Source organism: Dipodomys merriami, unplaced genomic scaffold, assembly GCF_024711535.1.
Source record: "Dipodomys merriami isolate MVZ:Mamm:240054 unplaced genomic scaffold, mDipMer1.0.p SCAF_10, whole genome shotgun sequence".
Taxonomy (NCBI): domain Eukaryota; kingdom Metazoa; phylum Chordata; class Mammalia; order Rodentia; family Heteromyidae; genus Dipodomys; species Dipodomys merriami.
Window position 1 is genome coordinate 12,726,378 of NW_027202271.1, and position 24,463 is coordinate 12,750,840.

At 42.2% G+C, this 24,463-nt stretch overlaps 1 protein-coding gene and 3 non-coding genes across 5 annotated transcripts; all 4 read right to left on the reverse strand.

Annotated features, from left to right (window-relative positions):
• Nucleotides 1-1,221: 1,221 nt before the first annotated feature.
• Nucleotides 1,222-23,272, reverse strand: Kansl2 (KAT8 regulatory NSL complex subunit 2). 2 transcript variants are annotated; one of them, XM_070040018.1, is made up of 10 exons: nt 23,189-23,272; nt 22,328-22,586; nt 20,308-20,486; nt 19,854-19,968; nt 15,129-15,292; nt 14,851-15,017; nt 13,279-13,375; nt 6,720-6,973; nt 2,446-2,565; nt 1,222-1,949 (listed from the first exon to the last, which is right to left on the reverse strand). In XM_070040018.1, the coding sequence occupies exons 2-10, from the start codon at nt 22,576-22,578 to the stop codon at nt 1,827-1,829; spliced, it is 1,470 nt and encodes a 489-aa protein (XP_069896119.1). In that variant the 5' UTR covers nt 22,579-22,586; nt 23,189-23,272; the 3' UTR covers nt 1,222-1,826. The 2 variants fall into 2 exon arrangements, with proteins under 2 accessions (XP_069896119.1, XP_069896129.1); XM_070040028.1 differs by lacking the exon at nt 23,189-23,272 and having other exon boundaries at nt 22,328-22,588.
• Nucleotides 2,115-2,250, reverse strand: LOC138806719 (small nucleolar RNA SNORA2/SNORA34 family). Its single transcript, XR_011365969.1, has one exon. It is a non-coding gene; the product is annotated as a small nucleolar RNA SNORA2/SNORA34 family (small nucleolar RNA).
• LOC138806315 (small nucleolar RNA SNORA2/SNORA34 family) lies at nt 3,515-3,647 on the reverse strand. Its single transcript, XR_011365785.1, has one exon. It is a non-coding gene; the product is annotated as a small nucleolar RNA SNORA2/SNORA34 family (small nucleolar RNA).
• LOC138806711 (small nucleolar RNA SNORA2/SNORA34 family) lies at nt 13,047-13,181 on the reverse strand. Its single transcript, XR_011365968.1, has one exon. It is a non-coding gene; the product is annotated as a small nucleolar RNA SNORA2/SNORA34 family (small nucleolar RNA).
• Nucleotides 23,273-24,463: the final 1,191 nt, after the last annotated feature.

Here is a 24,463-nt window from a genome sequence, read left to right on the forward strand (position 1 = left end):
GTTCTAGGGCTTGAACTCAGGGCCTGGGCAGTCCCTGAGCTTCTTTTGCTCAAGGCTAGCAGTCTACCACTTGAGCCACAGTGCCACTCCCAGCTTTTTCTTTTATGTGGTACTGAGGAATCGGATCCAAGGCTTCAATGCATCACTAAGCCACATTCTCAGCCCTTGCCACGTAATCTGTATAGCTCCAGATAACTTGTTATGATCACCAAAGAACATTCTTTTTCATGCTTTCTCCTCCTTAAGGTGCATATTCTTGCCGGGGCCTGTGGCTCACACCTATAATCCTAGCTACTCAGGAGGCTGAGATCTGAGAATCGTGGTTCAAAGCCAGCCCAGGCAGGAAAGTCCGTGAAACCTTTATCTGCAATAAACCATCAGAAAAAAGCCAGAAGTGGCGCTGTAGCTCAAGTGGTAGAGTGCTAACCTTGAGCTGAAGAGCTAAGGGACAGCGCCCAGGCCCAGAGTTCAAGCCCCATGACAGACCAAATTAAAAAACAAAACAAAAAAGCATATTCTTAAATAAGAAAAAAAATCTGTACAAATCCATGAAAAACAGTTATTACGCTTAAAATTGTAACAATAGCTTGTGGCTCACACCTGTAATCCTAACTACTCATGATCTATGGATCATGGTTGTAAGCTAACCTGGGCAGGAAAGTCCATGAGACTCTTATCTCCAATAAACTCAAGAACTCCAATAAACTCAAATTGTAGAGTGCTAGCCTTTAGCCAAAGAAGCTCAAGGAGAGCACCCAGGCCCTGAGTTCAAGCCCTAGGACTGGCACACCAAAAAAGGATTCCTTCTGTATAAATTTTTTAAATAGTATTTTTCCTAAAGCACCTTTAAGTAATTCTTACTTTTCTAATAATGGTTTAAACTTTACACGTTATTCATTTAAGACACTACTCAACATAATGCACTGTTGTGATAATCAAATGCATAGATGTTTCCTGTTGGATATCAATAAATATTTACTAACTTGAAAGAACAAAAAAAGAAGAAAGGTATTTGCAACTGGTTGGCTTTAATAAGCAACTCCCACTTTTCATTTACTTCTTCCAGGTCTTTACTTCATCATCAAAAACAAAATGAGCTACTTTAAAAACTCACTGTCTGGGGTAGAAATATTATTTGTCCTATTTTCTTTTTCCCATTAGAAGTGGCTCCCCAAAGCCCCCAAAATAAGAAAGACAAATACAAACAAATCATGCATTCAATTCAGGCATAACATCTTAACATTTAATAGAAACTATATACAATCATTTCTTACTATATTTTACATAGGATAGCCACACAGCAATTTACCTAAGTTAAAAGATGGTTTACGCCTATGGGCTTTTCTCATAAAGCCGGAGTATACTTGGGAAAGGGGTTCTTCTAATGGCACAGTTAAATGAAGGTGAGGAAAGGCTGAAGTACAGGCCTTTAGGTAAGAGATAACCAGACATGTGGGGCCCCCAGATTCTCAAGGGAACTGTTCATAAACACCTTACCCAACCTAACCACCTATGTGAACTCCTGCTCCCAACAGGAAACCCCTTTACAAAGATGTTTTTTTCCTGAAGCATAGTCCCAAATATTCACTCAACACCAGAGGCAGGCATTAATAACTCTCTTTCTTATGAAGAAACGTGTAACTTTTTAAATATTATTGGTCCATTCTCCCAAATCTGGTTTCATGTTTAGTTATTGTACTACGACCACTAGAAAAACAATGTGGTCTGCGTTGTCCTTGTTTAGTGAGAGGTGAATAGTACTTATTAGAAGAATGGGAAATTCAATCCACCAAAGTCAAATGGCTCCCAGAACAAACTGTCAATTGTCAAGTGGGTTCTGGTTTCCCATTTGCAGTAGCCAATCCACTTTGAGGCAGCAGCGCACAAGCTTTCTCAGAATTTCGAGATCCCTGGGATCTGCAACCATCTCCAGCCACTGGCATTTGGCCCTATTAAACAACAAAGGAATTTTGTTAGAAATTAATTCATTGTGGTCTGAGGCATGGATCTGACTCATCAGTGCCCAGTTCTAACAAGACTGCTTTTCCCAAGACTTAACTACCCCAGAATCAGAAGTCATTTCTGAATCACTCCTAGTAGGAAAGGGAATTGTGAACTGTTTCTTCCAAATCAAATAGCCATTCTCCACTGAGGTTCCAGAATAGCCAACAAACCACTGGAAGACAATCCTTTAGGCCTCTGCTTGAAACCAACAGCTATAACTAACTGCTGGTCTTCAGTCAGGGCCATTAGTAGCCTACCCTCTGAGTAGGGCAACCAACATCTATGGTGAAAATAATTCAGTGATGAACTCTCTCTTATGAGGTATAATTGAGAAAACAGACTCCTGGTCTCCACCTTTAATTTAAATAAATTTATGTCCTATTCTAACTCTCCAGATGGGCCCACATATAGGAGGGAAGTCTAGCTAGGTTCTATACTTGCCAAAATATCCACCGAGCCTTCAGCAATTTCTTTGATTGAATGATCTTCCAGGGTTAATGAAGGGTCAAAAAGCAAAGGTGATGGAGGACACTGCATACCATCCCCCACGACATCCAAATCCTGGGAAGGAAAGAGGAAAGCCTGCCATTAGCAACATGAAGAAAGCCAGTAAGCTAAAGGTAAAACATTCTTCAGCAACCACAGGCCACTCTCATTCCCTCCTCCTTTACCCTTGGCCTACCAAACTGTTCAACAAATGACAAGATCCAAAACACTGAAAATTTTGTCTAATTACAAAGAACAATAAATTTTTTTTAATCGGTTGTAGGGGCTGAACTCTGGGCCTGGGCACTATCCCTCCGTTCTTCAGCTCAAGGCTAGCACCTTACCACTGGAGCCACAGCACCACTTCTGACTTTTTTCTGCTTATGTGGTGCTAAAGAATGGAACCCAGGGCCTCACGCATGCGAGGCAAGCATTCTACCACTGAGCCACCTTCCCAGCCCCAAACACTGAATATTTTTTTTGTCATTTGTTTTTATTGTGAAAATACTGTACAGAGGGGTTACAATTACATAGGCAAGATAATGAGTACATTTCTTATCAAGCATTGTCGCCTCCTCCTTTGTTTCCCCTTCCCATCCCTTCCCATCTTCCCCCCACCCTCCAACACTGAATATTTTTAATACCAAGGAACTGTCCAGTTAAAAATAGTAAATTCTGTTGCGTGTATTTTACCGCAATAAACCTTTTTTTTAAAAAAAAAAATTCCCTCTGAGGCTAATTGTAGTCAACATCTAAGTTTATTCATGATAAATGTATTGAGGATACTTAATATAACTGAAGTGTTTCATTAAATGAAACAGCAATGAGACTATTCAAAATCAATATCCAAGCAACCACAAAGCTAATGAGTAAGAGCAAAGAGTAAGTAAGGGGGAAGAAAAAACTAGATGTACTGTTTTGGTTAAGTCTCTTTCCCCATAGAATAAAATCTCTGGTTCTTAAACATAACATTTCAACTGTTCTATCTAAAAGGGGGAGGGGAGAAGATATTATATATTCCACACTATGTTTCTTCCCTACAAATGGGCCATTCTCACTGCAACAATGAATAGCCCACAGACCAAAGAAAGATATTACTCTAGGCTCCTGTTTGAAACCAGTAGCTACAGCAAGCATTGGTCTTGATTCAGGGCCTAAGAAAGTGCGAAGGCTCAAACAGAACCTAATTTTCACACCATTGCTAAATGTAGTGTTAACCTTTCCTAACCAAAAAATGTTTTTGACTCTCTTGTGCAAAATCTACTTTATTAAAACTATATTTCTAATCACTTAACTTCATCAGCTTAGTTTATGCTTTTGTTGTCCTGATTAAAGCTTCAAATAAATGTAATTAAAAACATATATTGGCAGCTCATGCTTGTAAACCCCAGCTACCAAGGGGGCTGAGAGCCAGAGAATTCAAGCCTGAAGCCAACAAAGGCAGAAAATTCCTTTAGACTTTATCTCCAAAATAAACAACAACAACTACAAAAGCTGGAGGCATGGCACAAGTAGTACAATGTAAGTTAAGCAAACAAGCTGAACAAGCAAAAGCACTTAAAATCCTAATACCAGCACCTCTCCCCCAGAAAAAATTAAAATAGGTTGAATGCAGTGGCACATACTTCAAATCCAAGCACTTGGAATAAAATGCTTAATTCTGCCAATTGAAGTATTTTTTAAAGTCAGTAAAGACCAGGTATGGTGGTACATCTGTAATCCCAGCTATCAAGAGCTAAAGGCAACAGGTTAGAGTTCAAAGCAAGCCCTGGCACAATTAGTAAATAAATAAAAACAGAACTTAAGATTCTCAAAAAACAATAAAAAGCAAAAAGCTACTTCTCATATATTCTTTGAAAAATCTATGCCACAAGGTTAAAATATGTTCATGACTTTAAATATCACTATTCCACAATACAGTGAAATATGTGAAATTTATGTAATCACCTAATCCCAATCTAAAATAAAGTGAGAGAAGGGATTGGTTAGGAACAATGAGTGACAATATTGTCAGACACCTTGTATTCATATACTGATTTGCAGAATGGGAACTTCTTTGTACAACTATATGTTTAAAAAAAAAAAAAAAGAAAAATCTATGCCACAAGTAGGGCTTAGCCAAGTAAGGGGACTTTTAAGGGATAAGTTTGTTGTTTTAGTCAGTTCACAAAAGAAAATGTAATAATATATCAAAAACTGTAATAATACTTCATCAAATTTAGTCTTTTTGCAGGCCAGATTAATCTGAAAATAGCTTTACTACAGGACCAACACACAAGTTTAAATATCAAAAGTTGACTTCTATAGGACTTCAAATTCATTCAAAAAATAACCCACTCCTAAATACAAACAAAAGGAAATGGAAAACTGGAAATATGTCTACCTAAGACTTTGTACATAAATGTCCCTCATGGTATATTCCATTTAAATGTCACAAATAGAAACTTATTCTATGAAATATCCAGAAGCCAATGGAAAATTGGAAATATGTCTACCTAAGACTTTGTACATAAATGTCCCTCATGGTATATTCCATTTAAATGCCACAAATAGAAACTTATTTCTATGAAATATCCAGAAGCCCCAGGCAGAGCAGGATGCTCACTCACCTTAAACATAGATGATTTGCAAAAGCTAATCAAGTTGCCATTTTTACAGTCCTCATTTTGTTTTATAAAATACAAATTCTTGGGCTGGGAAGGTGGCTCAGTGGTAGAGCACTTGCCTTGCATGTATGAGGCCCTGGGCTCGATTCCTCAGCACCACATAAGCAGAAAAAACAAAAGTGGCGCTGTGGCTCAAGTGGTAGAGTGCTAGCCTTGAGCTGAAGAGCTGAGGGACAGCACCCAGGCCCAGAGTTCAGGTTCCTCCTACAACCGGACCAAATAAATAAATAAATAAAATACAAATTCTTGGGGGTAACAATGCTCGACAGGAAATGTACTCTTTACCTTACTCATGTAACTGTAACCCCGCTGTACAGTATCTTTACAATAAAAAAAATTTTAATAAATACTAATTTTTATTTTAATAAATCAAATTTTTTTATCTGTTGACTTTTCATTGAAACCAAGTGTTGAAACAAATGGCCATCCATTTTGCAAAAATATGAACCGGGACCTACACCCTCCTATACTGCATATAGTCAAAAAGTACCATAGATCTAAATACAAACTTAGTATTGCAGAAGATTAAGACCAAAAAAAAAAAAAAAATTCTTGACCTTAAATAAGAATAAACTTAGATATAACACCAAAAAAGTTATATGTGAAATGAAAAACTCATAAATTTGACTTCTTTAAAACTGAAATTTTCACTTGGTGCCCGTGGCTCATATCTGTAATCCTAGCTACTCAGGGGGCTGAGATCTGAGGACCACAGTTCAAGGCCAGCTGGGGCAGGAACGCCTATGAGACGCTTATCTCCAGTTAAACACCAGAAAATCAGAAGTGGCACTGTGGCTCAAGTGGTAGAGTGCTAGCCTTGAGCTGAACAGCTGAGGGACAGACCCCAGGCCCTGAGTTCAAGTCCCATAACTGACAAATAAACAAATAAAATTTTCAACTCTTGTCAAAGTGAAAGATGAACAGACTAGAAAAAAAGCAGTTGTAAAGACATGTATCTAGTAAGACTAGTATTTAGAATAAACTCTGAAGCAAAATGTCTCAACAAAAAATGGAAATGTGCTGGGTAGCAAATTTATAGACAAAAAGTACATCCATGGTTGACAGGAAAGGGCCAAGGAAGACATATTGTTAATAGGTATTTAGTTTCTTTTTGGTGTAAACATTCTGAAAGTAGATAATGATGATGGTTGCGCCAAGTGCGAATACTGTATACTAAATTAAAAAAAAATTGAATCTGTAGTGTTTCCAGTTATTTATAACGTGAATTTATACACAAAGTAAGAAATGAGGATAGGCATGCTGGCACATGCCTGTAGTCCCAGCACTCAGGATGGTAGGGCAGAAGGATCCCCAGTTCCAAGTCCAGCCTTTGGCTGCTCAGTAAAATACTGTCAGGAAATTTAACACAAGAAAATAAGCCAAAGAAGAAAAAATAAGTTAGAGCAGAAAGTCCAAAGGAATATGCTAACATACAAATAAAGCAATACATTTGTCACTTCAAAACTCCTATCAATTCTCCTGAACACAGGAGGACTAATTAGTCTCACCATTAAACAAGGCCTTGCCTCAAGGGTCAATCAAAGCAGAGCTTCTCTAACTTACGTCACTGAACTCCAGTGGTAAACTCTCAGTGGGCTGAAGCTCAGCAGCACTCAAGTACAGATCCATGGGGCCGGCTTCCAGATCGTGTGGCACAGACAGTACCTGCTGGGGCTTATACATCTGAGGAGGCAACTGGAAATGCAGTGGACAGCAGGGATCCTCAGAGAGGCTTACAGGAACTGGTTTGTTGCAAGGCACCTCTTCAGATCCCTGGCAGCATTTGAAGAGAACCTGGTTTGTGTCCTGACAAATATCTGTAGAAAAACTGTCAAGGGAAGTAAAAACAGGATCTATTGGAGGTACAAAATACAATAGTGATGTCCACCATGTAAAACTCAAAGTGTGGATATTACACATCATTATAACTACACATGATATGGGAAAACAAACGCAGTTATTAGTTCTTAAAGTTACTCCTCAAATGTGTCATTTCTCAGCTTCTAGTTCTAGTTCTACCAGCAACTTAAAATTAGTCCTCAACCAATAATCAGGAGATAACAATGTGGTTTCTACAGTTAAGTAGACTAGCTAAGTTTATAAAAACGTATACTTTGTTTCTTTGTAACAGGGTAAATTCCTTTAAAGCAGCACAGGTAAAAAGATATGCACTAGATATCAACCTAACAGGAAAGGTTTTCCAGGCCTGTCTATCTTAGGAGAGAAATACAGGGGATACAGATATGATCCCAAAAAAATCTAAGATACTTTACTCATGAAAAGCCCTAGAAAGCAGTACTCTAGGATTAATCTGAGACTTCTAACAACTTTTGTTAAGAGCAGATACAAACAAGGGCTATTTCAGGAAATGGTGCTGTGGCACAAGTGGTAGAGTGCTAGCCTCGAGCTGAAGAGCTCAGGGACAGTGCCTCGGCCCCTAGTTCAAGCCCCACGACTGACCTCCCTCCCCCCTCCAAAAAAAAGGCTATTTCAAAGTTGGCAAAATTGTTCTACAGAATAGGTCAAAATTGAATTAGACAAAATAATTTCAAGTTCAAACTACTTTACAAAATATTGTTTTGTGTGGTCCTGGAACTTGCCCTGGTAATACTGTCCCTAAGCTTTTGTGCTCAGGGCTAGTGTTCTACCACTTGAGCCATAACTCCAATTCTAAATCTTAAACTTTCCTGCCAAAAGTCCAGGCTGGTTTCAAACTTTGATCCATTTCAAATCTCAGCCTTCTGTGTAGCTAAAATTACAGATATGAGCCACTGGTGCCTCGTTTGCTAACATTTCTTAAAATGATAAACACACGCCGGGTGCTGGTGGCTCACGCCTGTAATCCTAGCTACTCAGGAGGCTGAGATCTGAGCATCATGGTTCAAAGCCAGCCCAGGCAACAAAGTCTGTGAGACTCTTATCTCCAATAAACCACTAGAAAACCAGAAGTGGTGCTGTGGCTCAAGCGGTAGAGCACTCGCCTTGAGCTAAAGAGCGCAAGGACAGTGACCAACCCGAGTTCAAGCCCCACACTGACAAAAAAAAATGATAAACACAGGATTTTCCTTACATTTATGAAAAGCATTATTTTAGAGTTGGGCATATTCTTAACCAGAAAACAAAAACTTCCTTTAAATTTCCAACTCAATTCTTCAAAATAATGTACAATGCAACTTTTAAACCAAACAAACCTTAAATAAGGTATTTCTTTCCCAATCTACATGGAAATTGCTTAACCCTAAAAAGCAGGGTATCAAATACAGCCTTACTGACCTTGTGAGCCAGGTAACTTTTAAGATGCATATGTTTCCTAACAACCCTAGATCTTTATCCTGTAGTGGTTAGTAGCACTTTATCTCTCATCCCTAAGTCACCGCAACCAAAACTTCCCAAACATTATCAAATGGTGGACCAAACATCCCCAACTGAGATCCATTACTCTCAATCAACAGTAGGCAGTACACAGTAAATATTTACTTTAATAGGAACAGAGTTGTACTCCCTATGTGCTTAAGAAAAGCTAAGCAATGTCTAATGTGCTTAAGAAACCTGGCTGGATGAACAAATGCAGCATCAGTACTCACTAAATACTACATTCAAAATGATCTATACAGCATGTGAGTAGGCATGGGAGGGAAAACTGGGGAAGAGTAAGAGAAGAGGTGACATTGTACAGGAGGCAGTACTGAGGATTGAACTCAGAGTCACAACTTTGCTAGGCATAAACAATACCACTTGAGCCATAACCCAAGCCCAAGTTAGTACTTAAAACTTTAATCCAGCAAATATTTAATCAGCAAAATATTTTCCAATGAATTCAAAAGACTCTCATAAAGGTCTCTTATTTAAAACTATACTAACCTGGACAAACTTTGGCCCCATCTTCTTCCACCCCCTTTCCTTTCAGATAGGGACAACAGAGATAAAAGGGAATGGTTGACCTACAACTAGACCAGAGTAAAGTTAACAGGTCATCAATGGCAGTTGCATCTGTCTCTGGGGAATGGACTTAAGGAAGGTTAAGTGACTTAGAAAACTATGGTCCGAAAAGGAACATAAAAAGAAAAACATACTTCCCCTTGTAAATACATTGCATCTTCAAATTTGGTGTTAAAAATACTGATAGTCTAGCCGGGCGCTGGTGGCTCACGCCTGTAATCCTAGCTACTCAGGAGGCTGAGATCTGAGGATCGCGGTTCAAAGCCAGCCCGGGCAAGAGAGACCGTGAGACTCCTATCTCCAATAAACCACCAGAAAACCGGAAGTGGCGCTGTAGCTCAAGTGGTAGAGCACTCGCCTTGAGCTGAAGAGCTGAGGGACAGCGCCCAGGCCCAGAGTTCAAGCCCCACGACCAACAAAAAAAAAAAAAAAAATACTGATAGTCTAATAAAGTGGCTTGTAGCATTTAAATGTCTAAAATCGTACTTATCTGTACACTGGCATTTCATTAAATCTTAGTTCACCTAAAATCTTAATTCCCCAGTTTTCCCTCCCATGCCTACCCACATGCTGTATAGATCATTTTGAATGTAGTATTTAGTGAATACTGATGCTGCATTTTTCACCCAGCCAGGCTTCTTAAGCACATTAGACATTGCTTAGCTTTTCTTAAGCTGGAAGTACAACTCTGTTCCTATTAAAGTAAATATTTGCTTTGTACTGCCTACTGTTGATTGAGAGTAATGGATCCCAGTTGGGGATGTTTGGTCCACCATTTGATCGTACTCACACCACATAAAAATAATCACAATTCTTTTACACACCTTCCCCCACATAGTTCTGTGCATTCAAAACATCATCTACAGAATTCCATACCCTATCCTAAATTTCGTTAAGTGTTTAATGCCTGAAAATATGGTGTGGTGCCATAATTTACATGCCTATTATTCGGCTCTCAGTGTGTATGTGTGGGTGTATATATATATTATATATATATATATATATTTTTTTTTTTTTTTTTTTTGGTCAGTTGTGGGGCTTTAACTCTGGGCCTGAGCGCTGTCCCTCAGCTTTTCAGCTCAAGGCTAGTGCTCTACCACTTGAGCTACAGCGCCACTTCCAGATTTCTGATGGTTTATTGGAGTTAAAGAGTTTCACGGACTTTTCTGCCTGGGCTGGCTTTCAACCGCAATCCTTGGATCTCAGCCTCCTGAGTAGCTAGGATTACAGATTTGAGCACGGGCACCCGGCGCTCTCAGTACATATTTTTTTGGGGGGGGTCTGGTCATGGGGCCTGAACTCTGGGCCTGGGTGCTGTCCCTCAGCTCTTCAGCTCAAGGCTAGCGCTCTACCACTTGAGCCACAGAGCCACTTCCGGCTTTTTTCTTTGTGTTTATGTGGTGCTGAGGAATCGAACCCAAGGCCTTGAGCATGCAAGGCAAGCGCTCTACCACTGAGCCACCTTCCCAGCCTCTCAGTACATTTTAAGACGGTCTCCAGTTAGAATTTTTTTTGTCAGTTGTGGGTCTTGCCTGAGCACTGACTGTTCCTGAGCTTTTGTGCCACTTTCAGTTTCCTGGATGTTTGTTGGCGTTAACAGTCTCCCGGAATATCCTGCCTGCACTGGCTTCGAACCACAATCCTCAGATCTCAGCCTCCTGAGTAGCTAGGATTACAGGAATGAGCCACTGACACCTAAGACTAGTTAGAAATTTTTTGTAAAAATACAGGTAATTTGATTATGTTTTGTTTTGTGTCGGTCGTGGGGCTTGAACTCTGGGCCTAGGCTCTGTCCCTCAGCTCTTCAGCTCAAGGATAGCACTCCACAACTTGAGCCATTGCACCACTTCTGTTTTTCTGAGTGGTTTAATGGAGATAAGAGTCTCAGAGACTTTCCTACCCAGGCTGGCTTTGACCCGCAATCCTCAGATCTCAGCCTCCTGGGTTACAGGCGTGAGCCACCAGTGCCCAGTTGGTTATTTTTAAGTCAGTGTCTCACTATGGTACCCAGACTGGTGGGCTCACATGATTCTGAACCTATCTTGTGAAGGGGATATAGGTACATGACACAATAGCCAGCTAAGAAAAATATATTGGGGGAAAGCTTAACTCAGGGCCTAGGCACTGTCCTTTAGCTTTTCAACTGAAGGCTAATGCTCTAGCACGTGAGCCACAACTCTACTTCTGGCTTTTTAATCAGAGGTAAGAGTCTCATAGGCTTTCCTGCCAGAGCTGACTGAAAATACATTTTAATTTTGCCAATTTGGTATCTCTTGCCATACATATGAAATCCAGTAAAATCTATGCCTTTCAGAGAAATACATTTACTTATAGCTGCTCCTATTGTATGAGCTTTCCTTAACCATTTAAGAAAAATGCACTTTCTTTTTTTTTTTTTTTTTGTCAGTCGTGGGGCTTGAACTCTGGGCTTGGGCACTGTCCCTCAGCTCTTCAGCTCAAGGCGAGCGCTCTACCACTTGAGCTACAGCGCCACTTCCGGTTTTCTGGTGGTTTATTGGAGATAGGAGTCTCACGGTCTCTCCTGCCCGGGCTGGCTTTGAACCGCGATCCTCAGATCTCAGCCTCCTGAGTAGCTAGGATTACAGGCGTGAGCCACCAGCGCCCAGCTGAAAAATGCACTTTCAAGATTCTATTTAGAGGCTGGGAATATGGCTTAGTGGTAGTGTTTGCCTAGCATGCATGAAGCCCTGAGTTCAATTCCTCAGTACCAAATAAACAGAAAAGGCCAGAAGTGGCGCTGTGCCTCAAGTGAGTGCTAGCCTTGAACACACAGAGGCTCAAGGACAGAGACCAACCACTGAGTTCAAGCCCCAGACACGGCCAAAAACAAAAAAACAAGATTCAATTTTTTAAAATGGGGAATAGTTATATTGTAATTTTTTTTTGTCAGTCCTGGGCTTGAACTTGGCCTGGACACCCTTGAGCTCCTTTTGCTCAAGTCTAGCACTATAACACTTGAGCCACAGTGCCACTTTCAGTTTTTTCTGTGCTTAACTGGTGGTAAATCTCACAGACTTTCCTACCTAGGCTGGCTTTAAACCGCGATCCTCAGATCTCAGCCTCCTGAGTAGCTAAGATTATAGGTGTGAGCCACTGGCGCCCAGCTATAAATCTTTTTTAAAAAAAGATTCAGTCAGACTGGGAATGTGGCTCAGTGGTAGAGTGCTTGCCTTGCATGCATGAAGCCCTGGGTTCAATTCCTCAGTGTCACATAAACACAAAAAGCCAGACGTGGCACTGTGACTCAAGTGTAGAGTGCTAGCCTTGAGCAAAAGCTCAGAGACAGTGCCGAGGCCCAAAGTCAAAGCCCCGGAACTGGAAAAAAAAAAAAAAAAAAGATTCAGCAAATAACACAAACAGTTCTGTAGCCCATGGTAAATATAGACTGTTAGCAGAATTTAGATATTACAAGGGTTCAAGTCAAACTATCCTTGTAAGGAGGGTAGAAAAAAATTACACTCTGTGAATAGTTTCTAATGTGAAGTGTAAAATTACACAAGTTAGCACACTAACCATACAAAAGATAGGACTAAAGTTCACAGGACAAGTCACCCTTTTGAATGAAATGTAGTAATTATATTTTTAGTAATAAATGTGATAGCATTATGTAACTCACAGGAACAATCCAATGAGAAATCTGATTATAACAACTATACAGATATTTTGGAATTCCAGTATTGAGACTGCAAATTAAGTATTAGCTTGAATTTATTACAATGATTCTAGTATTAGTTTCAGGTTCTTCAACATTCCACTTGTACTCTACCACTTGAGCCACACCTCCACTCCAGCTTTTCTTATTTTTACTGTTTAATTGGAGAAAGGAGTCCCCCAAACTTTCATACCTGGTCTGGCTTCCAACTAGTCCTCCAAATCTCAGCCTGACTACTCAAGTACTCAGTTTACAGGCATAAGCCATCTCACCTGAACCAATGTTTCTTTCTAATGAACTGACCATTACATTTCCAAAGTTCTGAAATGGCCAACAGACCAAGAAAGACATTCTTTAGGCTCCTGCTTGAAACCAACAGCTTCAGCAAACTGCTGGCCTTGATTCAGGGCCAAAGGAAATGAAGACTTTCAATTAAGCCAACTGGCAAATTCCTACCAGTCCTCTTCGAACAAGCAAAACAGAGCCTCAACAGGCAATTTTAAAAGATACGGGTAAGGCAGTGTCTGGTCATTGGAAGAGACTGATTGGAGCAACGAACATCATCCACAAAGGCCAAGCACCTCTGACTGGAACGAGTGGTATGAGCCTAAAATGGAGAAAACAGATAAAACTGACAAATCCACAAAAGAACATTCATCCCATTGTGATGAGAATACTACCTATGGAAACACAGGAATAAACAATTTACAAGTTTTTGGTAATTTATTACTTTATATTGTTATAATGGGAGCCTAGGGGAGCCAATTTTGTCTACAATATAAGTTGTATGCCCTGCTATTGATGATAAACTGAGCTGTTAATGATTTTGCCACAATGATACTAGCAGATAAAAAATAACCACATGACTCTTCTCCATATCAACCTTACCTCCAGGCATTCAATTGTTCCTAGTCTTCCAGCTATCTCCTCCCACTCTCATCCACTCCTTAGGTCTCATGATGGAGCCAAAGATGGCCTGAAACTCATGACCTTCCTGCCTCAATCTCCTAAATGCTAGGATCAGACATATGAAATCATACCTTGCTCTTCCCACCTTTTTTGGAACTAAGAATGAATCCATCCAGAGCCTCCCACATAATAGGCAAGCACCTTACCATTTGACCCATACATGCCCCCAGCCCTCTTGTTTCACTAAGTCTTGATTAACTTTGCCAAGACCGACTTAAATTCTTAATCCTCCCAAATAATCCAGTTACTTTCTTCCTTCCCTCATTCATGGGGTTTGAACTCATGACCTTGTGCTTGCTCGGTAGGTGATACCACATGGGCCTTTATGTTCATGCCCTTTATTCCTTAATTGTTTGATAGGGTCTGGTATGTTTGTTGAGGCCAGCCTCAGACCAGGAACCTCTTTACTATGCTTCCTACATGGTACACATTTCCCCTCCCAGTTTATTAGTTGTCCTTCAACCTTGGTCTTCCCAAAATTCATTTCCCAAGTTGGGCCTTCCCATTTTTAAAACAAGACAAATGGCTGATGGCTCACATCTGTAATCCTAGCAACTCAGGAGGCTGAGATCTGAGGATCACAGTAAGAAGCCAGCCCAGACAGAAAAGTCCATGAAACTCTCATCTCCAACTAACCACCAGAAAACTGGAAATGGCACTATGGCTCAAAGTGGTAGAGTGCTAACCTTGAGCTTTCCAGACACAGGTCTAGTCAGTAGGAGACAGGGAAACTAGAATCCAGTCTTCCTGACCTCCAGTTAAGTACTTTTACTACAAATCTAGTTCTAACTCAGATTTCAGATCCAGGAATGGATGGATAGTGTTTTTGAACACTCATTGTATAGGACTAGTGTGGCATAGAGTGTTTGCCTAGTATGCATGAATCCCTGGGTTCAACTCCTCAGTACCACACAAACAGAAAAAAAGCTGGAAATGGTGCTGTAGAGCAAGTAGTAGAGTTCTAGCCTTGAGCAAAAGAAGCTCAGGGACAATGACCAGGCCCTGAGTTCAAACCCCAGGACTGGCAAAAAACAAAAAAAACGAAATGAAAGAAAGAAAATTACTCACTGTAAGTAAATATATATACAGTCTACAGGAATATAAACAAATTACCTGTTGGGAGGCACCATCAGTGGCCAGCATTCTGCGCTCCTTCAGCTGTCTGTGTAATAGGGCTTCTACTCCATAGCGTTGACGGTATCGCCGTAGACATTTTAATCGCTTTAAGTTTTCTCGTTCTTTGGCCAATAGTCCCTCTGGGCCAGTCAGGAGACTACTACCTAGAGAGTTACAAGAGTCACAAGTGAACCCAACAATGAATCCAGATGCTTTGGAAATAAGCAGGAAGTCTTTGGCCATAAAATGGGCACACTCAACTACAGAAAACTTGCCTAGAGCTTCATGTTCCACTTTGCGATTATGTAAATACCGACGCTTTTTCTCTTTGAGCAAATGCTGAAGTCGTTTAAACTGATCAATATACAAAGATTGCAAACGAATTAGCTTCTCACGCATAATCAGGGCCACTTCTTCTGCTGTGTAGACACCAGCATGTCTGGAATACACAAAGTATTCAACAAAGTATAAGAAAAAAAATAATAACAAAACCAAGGCCCAAAGTAAAAAAGGGTAGAGAACAGAATGAGTTTGTGAATTTAGAAAGTAGCCAGTGTTGGCAGGATCACCTTATTATAAACATGAGCAGCTACACAAACCATTTTACTACAGCGCTACTCAGGAAATTGAGATCTGAGGATAAAAGCTCAAAATCAGCCCCAGGCCGACACATCTGAGATTCTTTACCAGTTTAAAACAAAAATGTCACAAGTGAAAGTGTGAACTCAAGTGGTAGAATGCCAGCTGTGAGTGGAAAAAGCTAAATGAGAAAGCACGGCGTCCAAGCTCATCAAGGCCCAGCACAAAAAGTAGTAGCACAGAACAAAACAGGGTTGGGGGTATAGCTCAGAGGAAAAGCACTTCTTTAGCAAAGTAATCTTTATGCAAAGTAATCATAACCACCAAAAAGAAACAAACTTCCAAAAGGGTATGATAAAAAGGGTATGATGTAGCTCAGTGGTAGGGTGTGTACCTAGAACATTCAAGGCCATAGGTTCAAGCCCCAGCACTGGGGGTGTGGTGGGGGAGCATATTGACATTGTCAATCTTTCTTTAAAATCTGGCGTGCTGGGCTACAGTGGACTTCAAGACTAGCCTCGGGTCGGGTGCTGGTGGCTCACGCCTGTAATCCTTAGCTACTCAGGAGGCTAAGATCTGAGGATCAAAGTTCAAAGCCAGCCCAGGCAGGAAAGTCCTCTTATCTCCAATAAACCACTAGAAAACCGGAAGTGGCACTGTGCTCAAGCGGTAGAGTGCTCGCCTTGAGCTGAAGAGCTGAGGGACAGCACCCAAGCCCAGAGATCAAGCCCCACAAACGGGGGAGGAAGGGGGGAGGGGAAAAAGACTAGCTTGGGGTACACTGAGGAAAGGGAAAGGGGAAAGAAAGGAAAAAAGGGGCTGGGAAGGTGGCTCAGTGGTAGAGTGCTTGCCCTGCATGCATAAGGCCCTGGGTTCGATTCCTCAGCACCACATAAGCAGAAAAGGCCAGAAGTGACGTTATGGCTCAAGTGGTAGAGCACTATCCTTGAGCTGAAGAGCTGAGGAATAGCGCCCAGGCCCAGAGTTCAAGCCCCATGACTGACAGGAAAAAAAAGGACAAAGGAAAGAAAAAAATCTGAGAAACACTACTAATATATGATCTCACAAAATGGGATACTTTGCTATTATTTCATTAATTTTCCCAGTTATTTGCACTGTTTTTTATTTGGTTTGGTGCTAGTATTGGGGACTGAACTCAAAGCCTTGTGTCTTTGCTTGACTATACTTGAGCTACTCCTCCAACCTAGCATTTTGCTGATTAATTAGAAATGGAGCCACTCAGACTTTTCTGGTTTTCTGCCCCAGGTGGCTTCCTCCAGGTCTCAGCCACCTCTCCAGGTCTCAGCCACCTCAGCAGCTAAGATTACAGTCTTAAGCCATTGGCATCTGATTGTACTATGTTTAAGCATAGTATAAATGAAGGACTGAATGTAAAACATGACATTTTTGAGACAATGAGACTGTCCCTATTCTGCATTATTTCATTTAGTAACTTACTGTGGAATAATTACTACTTGTCAGGACAGCTTCAAGATTTTTTTCATGGTTTTTTTTTTTTCGTCCAGTCGTGTGGCCTGAACTCTGGGCCTGGGCACTGTCCCTCAGCTCTTCAGCTCAAGGCTAGCGCTCTACCACTTGAGCCACAGCACCACTTCCGGCTTTTTTTCTTTTTGCTTATGTGGTGCTGAGGAATCAAACCCAGGGCCTCAGGCATGCAAGGCAAGCGCTCTACCACTGAGCCATCTTCCCAGCCCTCATGGTTTTTTTTTAACTGTGAAAATACTGTACAGGAGTTACAATTACATGTGCAAGATAATGAGTACATTTCTTACCAAGCATTGTTGCCTCCTCCTTTGTTTCCCCTTCCTATACCTTCCCAACTCCCCCCCACAGCTTAAGATTTTAATTAAAGGGTTGGAGGCCTGGTTCAGATGGTAGAGCACCAACCAATAAGGGAAGGAAAGCATCAGGTACTAAGTTTAAGCCAGGCGTCAGTGACTCACACCTATAATCCTAGCTACTAAGGAGATCTGAGGATTGTGGTACAAAGCCAGACCAGGCAGGAAAGTCCATGAGACTCTTAACTCCAATTAACCACAAAGCTTGGAAGTAGAGCTGTGACTCCAAGTGTTAAAGTGCTAGCCTTAAACAAAAAGAGTTCAGGGACAGCACCCGGGTCCTAAACTGTATTTATTACTGACTTAAGTGTAACCCCTCCGTATATCACTTTTTGGGGGGATCCAGTCGTGGGCCTGAACTCTGGGCTTGGGCGCTGTCTCTCAGCTCTTCAGCTCAAGGCTAGTGCTCTATCACTTGAGCAACTTGACCAACAGCACCACTTCTGGCTTTTTTTCCCCTGCTTGTGTGGTGCTGAGGAATCGAACCCAGGGCCTCATACATCAAGGCAAACGCTCTACCACTGAGCCACCTTCCCAGCCCCATCACCTTTTTTTTTGGTACATTTTTTATTGTAAAAATACTGTACAGAGAAGCTGGGAAGGTGGCTCAGTGGTACACCGCTTGCCTTGCATGCATGAGGCCCTGGGTTCGATTCCTCAGCACCACATAAGCAGAAAAAAAAAGCTGGAAGTGGCACTGTGGCTCAAGTGGTAGAGCACTAGCCTTGAGCTGAAAAGCTGAGGGACAGTACCCAGGCCCAGAGTTCAGGCCCATGACCGGATCAAAATAAAAATAAAAATAAAAAATACTGTACAGAGGGGTTACAGTTATATGAGCAAGGTATGAGTGCATTTCCTATCAAGCATTGTTGCCTCCTTTGTTTTTCCCCTATCATCCCTTCCCTCCCACCTGCACAACTACCCCCCCATATCACCTTTGTAACAATAAAAAATAAATTAAAATTTAAAAATATACTTATCAGGCACTAGTGGCTCACACCTGTAATCCCAGTTACTCAAGAGGCTGAAATCATGGTTCAAAGCCAGCTGAGGCAGGAAAGTCAGTAGAATTCATCTCCAATTAACCACCAAAAAAGCCAGAAATGGAGTTATAGCTCAACGAGTAGAGTGCTACTCTTAAGCAAAAAGGCTAAGGAAGAGTGCCCAGGCCCAAGTTCAAGCCCCAGGACCAGGTAAAAAAAAAAAAATGATAAAATAACACAAAAAAAGGTACAAAAGAATACTTGCCTATAACGTGTACAGCCTAGTTCAATTCTCAGTACTACCTCCCCTGATAAAGAACAAAAAAGCATGGAGTTGTGGCTCATCAAATAAGCACAAAGCCCTATGCACTGCCAAAAAAATATATATATATATATGAATTTTTTAAAATCCATCAATTAACGCTATCCATTATCCCTCACTCTATACAAGTATTTCTACCTGAAGTGCCAGCAGGGAAGTGTTAAGACAGAAATGAGAAGAAAAAACTAAAACCAAACCATGACACATAAGAGATTTTGGAGGGGCTGGGAAGGTGGCTCAGTGGTAGAGCGCTTGCCTTACATGCTCGAGGCCCTGGGTTCGATTCCTCAGCACCACATAAGCAAAAAGAAAAAAAGCCGGAAGTGGCACTGTGGCTCAAGTGATAGAGCGCTAGCCTTGAGCTGAAGAGCTGAGGGACAGCGTCCAGGCCCAGGGTTCAGGCCCCACGACCGGACCCCCCCCCAAAAAAAGAGAGATTTTGGAATAATATCAACATTTTGATGTTTCCATACCTCCTAACGTGATCATAGGTTAGATAAAGGGCAAAACCTTAGTAAGATATAATTAGGAGATTCCTAAGTTTCTAAATCAGTTTTCCCTTCTTAGGCATAAAATCAAGGTAAACTGCTTAACGCTTTACTTTCCTTTTTAAGAAAAATCCATAAACACGGAAATTTGCAATAAGCACTTAAGTACAATCACCTCTCTTCATTCCTGAGGTTTAGACCAGCAATTACACATCTACTTCCTTTTCATTAATGGTCTGAACTTTATTCTACCCACCTCCCACATCCATGTCCAACAGTTCTACCTAATTTCTCCTCTATACACTGATTGATAGGTACGATTCAGTTTAGTAATTCTTCCAAGTTGCAAGGCTTCCTTTAAAGAACCAAACCTTGGGCTGGGAAGGTGGCTCAGTGGTAGAGTGCTTGCCTTGCATGCATGAGGCCCTGGGTTCGATTCCTCAGCACCACATAAGCAGAAAAAGCTGGAAGTGGTGCTGTGGCTCAAGTGGTAGAGCGCTAGCCTTGAGCTGAAGAGCTGAGGGACAGCACCCAGGCCCAGAGTTGAGCCCCATGACTGACCCCCCCCCAAAAAAAGGTGGCACAATTTAGCTTCAGAATAAAGTTTAAAAAAAAAAAAAAAAAAAGAACCAAACCTTGCTGTGAAGCAAGATGAACCATGATACTGAACCCACTTAGGTAATTAACATCTATTAGCAACATGCCATACTCTATTCTACATGCTAACTACATGAAATATTCAAAAGCCTTATGTGGAGCTACAACTTACTTTAGGGGATCTTCTTGATCACTGTCTATGCTATCAGCTTCACTGTCAGGGTCACCTCTCCAAGTCTGATCCACAGTAATGGGTTCCTGGTCCCCATCACTCCAGCTGTCTTCATCTGAGGCAAGGAAGGGAGAGCGGCCATTAAGACTTCCCACCTCTGTAACTCCACCACACAAAACTAAATTACTTAAGAGATCAATCCAAAACCTTAAAATGTGAAGGGGGGCGGGGAGGGACTTTATCCAAGGAAAAGGTCACCAATTCAGGAAAATAAATCTAAACAAACTACTTCAAATCCAGAATGACAAACACCATAGCAATTCCGGAATTGTGACCAAATTCCTGATGATGAATTAACAGTAGTATTGCCACATATGCTGAAAGCACAGTGCTGAACCAAAATAAAGTTTTCTTAACCTTCTTCCTTTTCTATTCTAGGAAAGAAAATCCTTACCCAGTATTCGGCTGGCTTCACTTCGGCTACTTTCTGGAGTCTGAGAACCCAGCTCTGTCTTTGCATATGAACTCAGCTGACACAAAAGTGTCTCACCCACAGGTCCAGGGTTGGTTTTCTTCATTTGAGCGTGTAGTGCTAGGGCATTCCTACGGGCATGTTCGGCACAGAAGGACACCCTAAGAAGACAAAATATTAATATTTTTATAGGTCCCTCTGGAAAGGGTTAAGTGACTTTTCACATTTTGGAACATTTTCAAGAAATTAAAATGCCTTATATTCACCTAAAAAGGCCAGTGAACCAGAGGAATTTAACTCACCTAAGGTCATCTAGTTTGGGTTTTTTTATGTATAATGTTGTTGGCAGTCATTCAAACTTCAGGTGTCACAAATGCAAGTGCTCTATTACTAAAATATTAAACCCCAGCCAGCATTTGATGTTATGAACGGAAACGAACCTTAACCAATGCTCTTGCCATCAAACTTTCACTGTAAAAATGTTGACACAGCAAGATTGGGCCTTTCTGTGATGCCTAAAACCTGGCAGGGCATGACATGTAGAAACTCTTACACAGGAATTAAGTAAAAGTATATTGAATAAATGGATCCATCTAATTCAAAAAAAAAAAAATGTTGACACAGTCTCACAAATGAGACACATAGATCTACTTTTCAAAACTAATTTTGGGCTGGGTACCAGTGGCTCATGCCTGTAATCCTAGTTACTATGGAGGCTGAGATCTGACGATCATGGTTCAAACCCAGCCCGTGCAGGAAACCTGTGAAACTCTTATCTCCAATAAACCACTAGAAAACTGGACACAGCACTGTGGCTCAAGTGGTAGAGTGCTCACCTTGAGCTGAAGAGCACAGGGATAACTCCCAAGCCCAGAGTTCAAGCCTCACAACCAGCAAAAACAAAAAACTAATTTTGGAAGGTACACTTTATATCAAGTAAGTGTTGGTAGTTAGATGTACAATCGTTTTAAAACTAAAAGATACGAAGTTATCTAGTAAAGTCATGTCTCTCTATAGATAACCGTTTAAGATGAAAGCTATGAAGTCTCCTCAAAGAATACACAAACAAAAAATTCTGATCTGGGGCTTGAACTTAACTTGTTTGCTCATGGCTAGCACTCTACCACATGAGCCACGGCTCCACTTTCTGCTTTTTGGTGGTTAACTGGAAATAAGAATCTTACAGGGCTGGGAAGGTGGCTCAATGGTAGAGTGCTTGCCTTGCATGCGTGAGGCCCTGGGTTCGACTCCTCAGCATCGCATAAGCAGAAAAAGCCGGGAGTGGCGCTGTGGCTCAAGTGGTAGAGCGCTAGCCTTGAGCTGAAGAGCTGAGGGACAGAGTTCAGGCCCTTGACTTGCAGACTTTCCTACCCAGTCTGGCTTTAAATTTAAACTAAGATCCTCATATCTCAACCTCTTGAGTAGCTAGGGTTACAGGCAAGAGTGACCTCTAGATTTTATTTAATTGAGATATATGGACAGCCAAGAGTCAAGTACCGCAGCATTAATAATAATTTAAAGCTGGGAGTGATGGTCCAGACCTTAATCCCAGCATTCCCAAGGCTGAAGGTGGAAGGACTACAAGTTTCAGGTGAGCCTAAGCTACACAGCAAGCAAGGCTCTACTCTTCAGAACACTGAAGGAAAACAAGAAAAAGAAAAGCAGTAATAATCTGCAGTGTCTCTTCGTTTTACAGAAAAGGGAAAAAATGCAAAGAGACAACTAAGTAACTCCACCTCAGGTGTCCTTTTATCACCATTTTAACGTTTGGAGCTTCCCCCCGCCCCCCCCCCAAAAGTTTCAAACATAAAACTTGGTAGCTATGCTCAAGCTCACATATCATATCTCCTCTCTCATTAAAGGCTTTTGTGGGTTTGGTTGGTTTTTTTGCGGGTATTTGTAGTGACCATGCACGAGGTCCTGCCTTCAATCCCCACCATTAATAAATAAAGTTTAAGAAAAAAAAAAAAAAAACACGAACTAGACGGATAGACATATATACCCATCTTTCTTCTCTGGCTTTGGAGCAGCACTGGGACATCTTTTTCCATTCTTCGTCGATATGTAACTACACTGTTTAAAAGGTGCATTCTTGTCTTCAAGGATATGTTTAATACAGAATTCTTGGCCTTCCAGACGAGGTTGAGAGCATGGGCGATGAGTGAATGAGCAAGTCAGGGGCTCCTGAGACCTGGGCACTGGGGTGATCCTTCCCCGATTGGTTGGTAGGACGTGAATTCGAATCCTGTTCATACCAAAACCTGTAGGGTCACACGAAAGAACAAAATGCCCCCTGAACCCTTCCTAAACACTCCTGCGGCACCATGTCCGCGTCCGGCACAGTAGTTTTTTCTAAAAGGCGGCCCAGGGCCTCGCAAGATCCGGCTCCCTAAGTCCCCACCCGCCCTCCGGTCTCTCCAGCTTTGGTGTCTAACGGTCCCCCGGTTCTCCCTCCAGGCCCGGGGCCTCCCCAAACCCAACCATGCTGAACCCGAATCTGCGAGAACCGCAGGCTGCGGCACCGGAAGCGGCGCTGCGGCCCCCACGCGGTCCGCCGCACCCCGCTCCGCCCCGGGCCCCCGCGCCCCGCCCGGGGCCGCCCCGCCCCGCCCCGCCCCGGGCCCCAGCGTCGCCGCCTTTGTCTCGGCCCGCATCAAAGCTCGTGGCTGAGCCCAGCCCGCCCTTAACAAGCGCCATTTTGTCCGAGGATTCCAGGCACCGGGGAACCTATTTCGCGGGAATCTACAGGGAAGGAAAATGACTCCGACGCAGCAGGAGTCAAAGTGGCCTCTCTAAGCGAATAGAAAGAGCGAATTACCAGGCTAGCCGCAAAAGCAAACAGAAGGCGGCACCGCCATCTTACCTCCACGGCCGTCCTGCGCCACGCCGCTCACCCTCGTCTGGCAGCGCTAGCCGCTCCTAAGTCGGCCCAGGGCTTCTCCACGCCCCCAGTTGCTGATTGGCTGTGGCGCTTACGACGGTCTCGTTCCCCATTGGTCGAAGGTGGCTACCCAGCACGTCCTAAAGGGTGGGACACTGAGGACAGTTGCTACTGGGAGTGGCTGGATGAGCTGTCTGTCACCTATACTCCGCCGCGGGAGTGTAGGCCGGCGCGGAGGCGCGCTGCGGAAGAATCGCCTTCCGTGGATATTTCTCCACCTTGCGGTTTGGCTCGTTTTGAGCTTTTGGTTCCTCTGGCTATAATCCTACATTGCTGTTTCTTCACCAGCCCTGTGTAGAAAATCGGACAGAACGAGGCCGGTGGGTCGCTATACATTTGACCCTTATTTATATAGCAAAAGGCTTTGCTAGTTTTGTGAGCAGTTCAGCACATTTACTTATCATGTTGGTGTTTATCGTGAGTCTGGGAAAATCACAGCTACCATTTACTTAGTTGGTGTTTATTATTATTATTTTATTATTATTACTATTATTGGAGCAATCCTAAATGGTAGCTAATATTATCTCAATTTTACGGGTAACTTAACCGAGAAGCAGAATAGGCCCTGTAACTAAGAAATAGGAGACAGGCAAATTTGAACTCAGACCTCATCCTTTATCTCCTACTGCCTTTTAAATACTTAAGGGCATTGGACTGCCTAGAATAAGGAAACATGAGCTCTGGTGTAAACCCTTGCTTTCCAAAAAATTGCCATAGTTCTCTAAAATTCTCTGACTCCATGCCAGGTAAAGCAGGTAGTAATAAAAATGACTGGCAAGGGCTAGGAAGGTGGCTCAGTGGTAGAGTGCTTGCCTTGCATGCATGAGGCCCTGGGTTCGATTCCTCAGCACCACATAAACAGAAAAAGCCTGAAGTGGTGCTGTGGCTCAAGCGGTAGAGCGCTTGCCTTGAGCTGAAGAGCTAAGGGACAGCGCCCAGGCCCAGAGTTCAGGTCCATGACTGGCAAAAAAAAAAGACTGGCAATAGCAATGTTTATTATCCATTAAAGATTTTCAGCCAAGTATCTCTTCTGTCATCACCGCCTCTCTGGTAGAAATGGCCCATCACTTTCTACATATCTTTGCATCCTGACCTCCCTTACCTGCTCATGTATTTCATTTAAATAAGATGTTGTGTCCTTGACCAAAGAGCAGGTGAACAAGATCACAGTATTCAGAATCCACAGCCCTCAAGAAA

What these genes read in the sequence shown, in the direction of transcription:
- Kansl2 (XM_070040018.1), bottom strand. Translation starts at nt 22,578, where the DNA reads ATGAACAGGATTCGAATTCACGTCCTACCAACCAATCGGGGAAGGATC. An exon ending in GACCAGACACTGCCTTACCC is followed by an intron (nt 6,974 to 13,278) that starts GTATCTTTTAAA and finishes GTTTTTCTACAG; the next exon opens with ATATTTGTCAGGACACAAAC. An exon ending in AAGGCTCGGTGGATATTTTG is followed by an intron (nt 1,950 to 2,445) that starts GCAAGTATAGAA and finishes GTTGTTTAATAG; the next exon opens with GGCCAAATGCCAGTGGCTGG.